The sequence below is a fragment of the Lactuca sativa genome, chromosome 3, assembly GCF_002870075.4.
Source record: "Lactuca sativa cultivar Salinas chromosome 3, Lsat_Salinas_v11, whole genome shotgun sequence".
Lineage (NCBI taxonomy): Eukaryota > Viridiplantae > Streptophyta > Magnoliopsida > Asterales > Asteraceae > Lactuca > Lactuca sativa.
In genome coordinates, this window is record NC_056625.2 from 275,266,749 (window position 1) to 275,268,933 (window position 2,185).

The window sequence follows — 2,185 nt, forward strand, 5'->3', positions numbered from 1 at the left end:
TACTTGGTGCTTGAGTGTGTTAGGTTTCTCGAATGATTTCGGGTTCGGAATTATAATCGGAAATGGGTGCTTGAGTTTCTTGAACAAATTCTAGTTGAGACAAAAAATCAAACGAAATAAAATCCATGTCAGTTACGGTTTGTGTTTGTGCTTGTTTTGTTTCGGTCGTTGTGGTTGTAGAAATTGTTGCGGATAATAAGGTAGAATATCACCAAAGTGATAAAGAGGAGACGAATAAATCGGTTTGATCGTAAGAAAGTCTTACGATCTTTCTTGTGGGTGTTTTTTGATTATTTAGGTTGTTGGAAGAAGACTTGTTGAGAGTTTTTGAGAAAAAGATAGTAAAAATTAGAGATATTTTATTGAAGTTTGGTAAATTAATAGATGATAGGTTTTACATATATATAGGTAAAACTAAAATTAGGAAAAAAAATAAATTTAAAAAAATTTGACTTTTCAATGGTTTGAGGAAAGGAGAAAGAAGCGAGAGGTGTGCGGCCAAAATTAGCAGCCATAGGATGGAGGCGTTGTTCCCCTGCCACTATGACAAAAGGTGCGGCCGAACCATACCTACACCCGTTGGTCTTAGTTAACAAAGTGGTGGGATTCATTTGTAAACATGTTTTTGGATAGCGTATGGAAATTTATTAATTTTGTAAACGTTTACGTATGGCGGCGCGACGCAATATGACTATGACTGTCTAAATAAGGTCCTACACCAGAGATGTTATTATAACCCGTTAATAGAATTGATTGTCCCCCTTCCATAATACCTGAATTCTACTAATCAAATTAAAATGAAAACGCATATTTCGAAATTATTACACGGGTATGTCTTAACAAGCAGACTTCTTAATGACAAGCACACCGAAAACACATAGAACTAAGCAGATACAACAATCTAATTACCATATAGAGCTCTGATCCCTTGAATGTCGTCCGAGTTCAATCCTTTTGTTACCCCTGCGGCGAAACTACCCCACATTATCGCATTCTGAAATTGACTATGATCTAGCCCAAGGAGGTGTCCTATTTCGTGTAGCGCCAAAGTCTCTACATCAAAAGCATTAGGCACCGCTCCAACTACCCAAGGATCATCAGCATCGTAATGAAATATTCCACTTGGAGGTGCAAAAGCATGGGCTAACACGCCACCAGGTCCATCAAATGGCCTGCTATCTCCATGAGATCCACGTTGAAAAGTAATCTTTAGGTCAGCACCTTGATAAGTTGTAGCTCTTGAAAACGTGAAGTATTGAGAAGCAGTAGCCCATTTCGTAAAAGCTCGAGCTACAGGAGGCATGAATCTGGTTGGGAAACGGGATCCGAACCCATAAGTTAGATGCTTTTTACCCCTTGGCCATTTTGGTGTTCCTGGAAAGAATCGGTAATGAGACACTGTGTGTAAAGAGTTATTGGTGTTATGGCTATGGTGAGTTTCTTTATCGGGGAAACCACAACGAGGCATCACCATCTGGGACACCGTTGGCCCATCAAGCGTCCCAGTGGCATTCAGATGGTAGTAGACCTGGTACGACTTGACGGCTTCCTCGAGCTCATCGTCAAAATTATCTTCTTCAAGATCGGTGACATTGTTAGGGTTTTTCTGGTAGTTTAAATATCCGAAACGAGCAAGATAGAGTTTTAGGTCACGGACGCCTTTCAGTTTCTCGCCTTTACGACACCCTTGCATGGCTTTAAGAAAGTCAAAAGGTGATGGGGTCGTGTTATTACTCGATAATCCATTTGGTTTTAAATGATCAGGATAGTGCAAATGGGAAATAACTGGTGGCACGAAGGAAACAAGAAAGAAGACGCATGCAAAGGGAAGAAAGAGTATAGAAGCCATTACGAGTAGAAGACCACGTTGAAAGCTTGAGACATGTTTAGCAGGTTCCATTACTTCTATTTATATTGATTTTCTCTTGTGTGTTTCATTTTTTTTATTAGTATCCTAAAACCGTGAAAAGAGATGGAAATTTCATTGGTCTTTGAGAGATGACTTTTATTATTATTATTTTTTTAACTTGGATATGATTAATAATTGTAATTATAATTAATTCTTCTCATGATTTAGAAAGTTAGACAATAAATTGACCTCTACGATAAAAAAAAAAGTCATGCGAACAAGCCGGCAATATAAAGTCTTATAGTCAAGTTTTTTAAATCTTAAAATATATTTATC

The 2,185-nt window shown here is 37.9% G+C and overlaps 1 protein-coding gene across 1 annotated transcript; it reads right to left on the reverse strand.

Annotated features, from left to right (window-relative positions):
• Nucleotides 1-762: 762 nt before the first annotated feature.
• Nucleotides 763-1,915, reverse strand: LOC111889544 (metalloendoproteinase 1). The gene has a single exon (XM_023885689.3). It carries the CDS (start codon nucleotides 1,898-1,900, stop codon nucleotides 902-904), a length of 999 nt encoding a protein of 332 aa, XP_023741457.2. The 5' UTR covers nucleotides 1,901-1,915; the 3' UTR covers nucleotides 763-901.
• Between the last annotated feature and the right edge of the window lie 270 nt (nucleotides 1,916-2,185).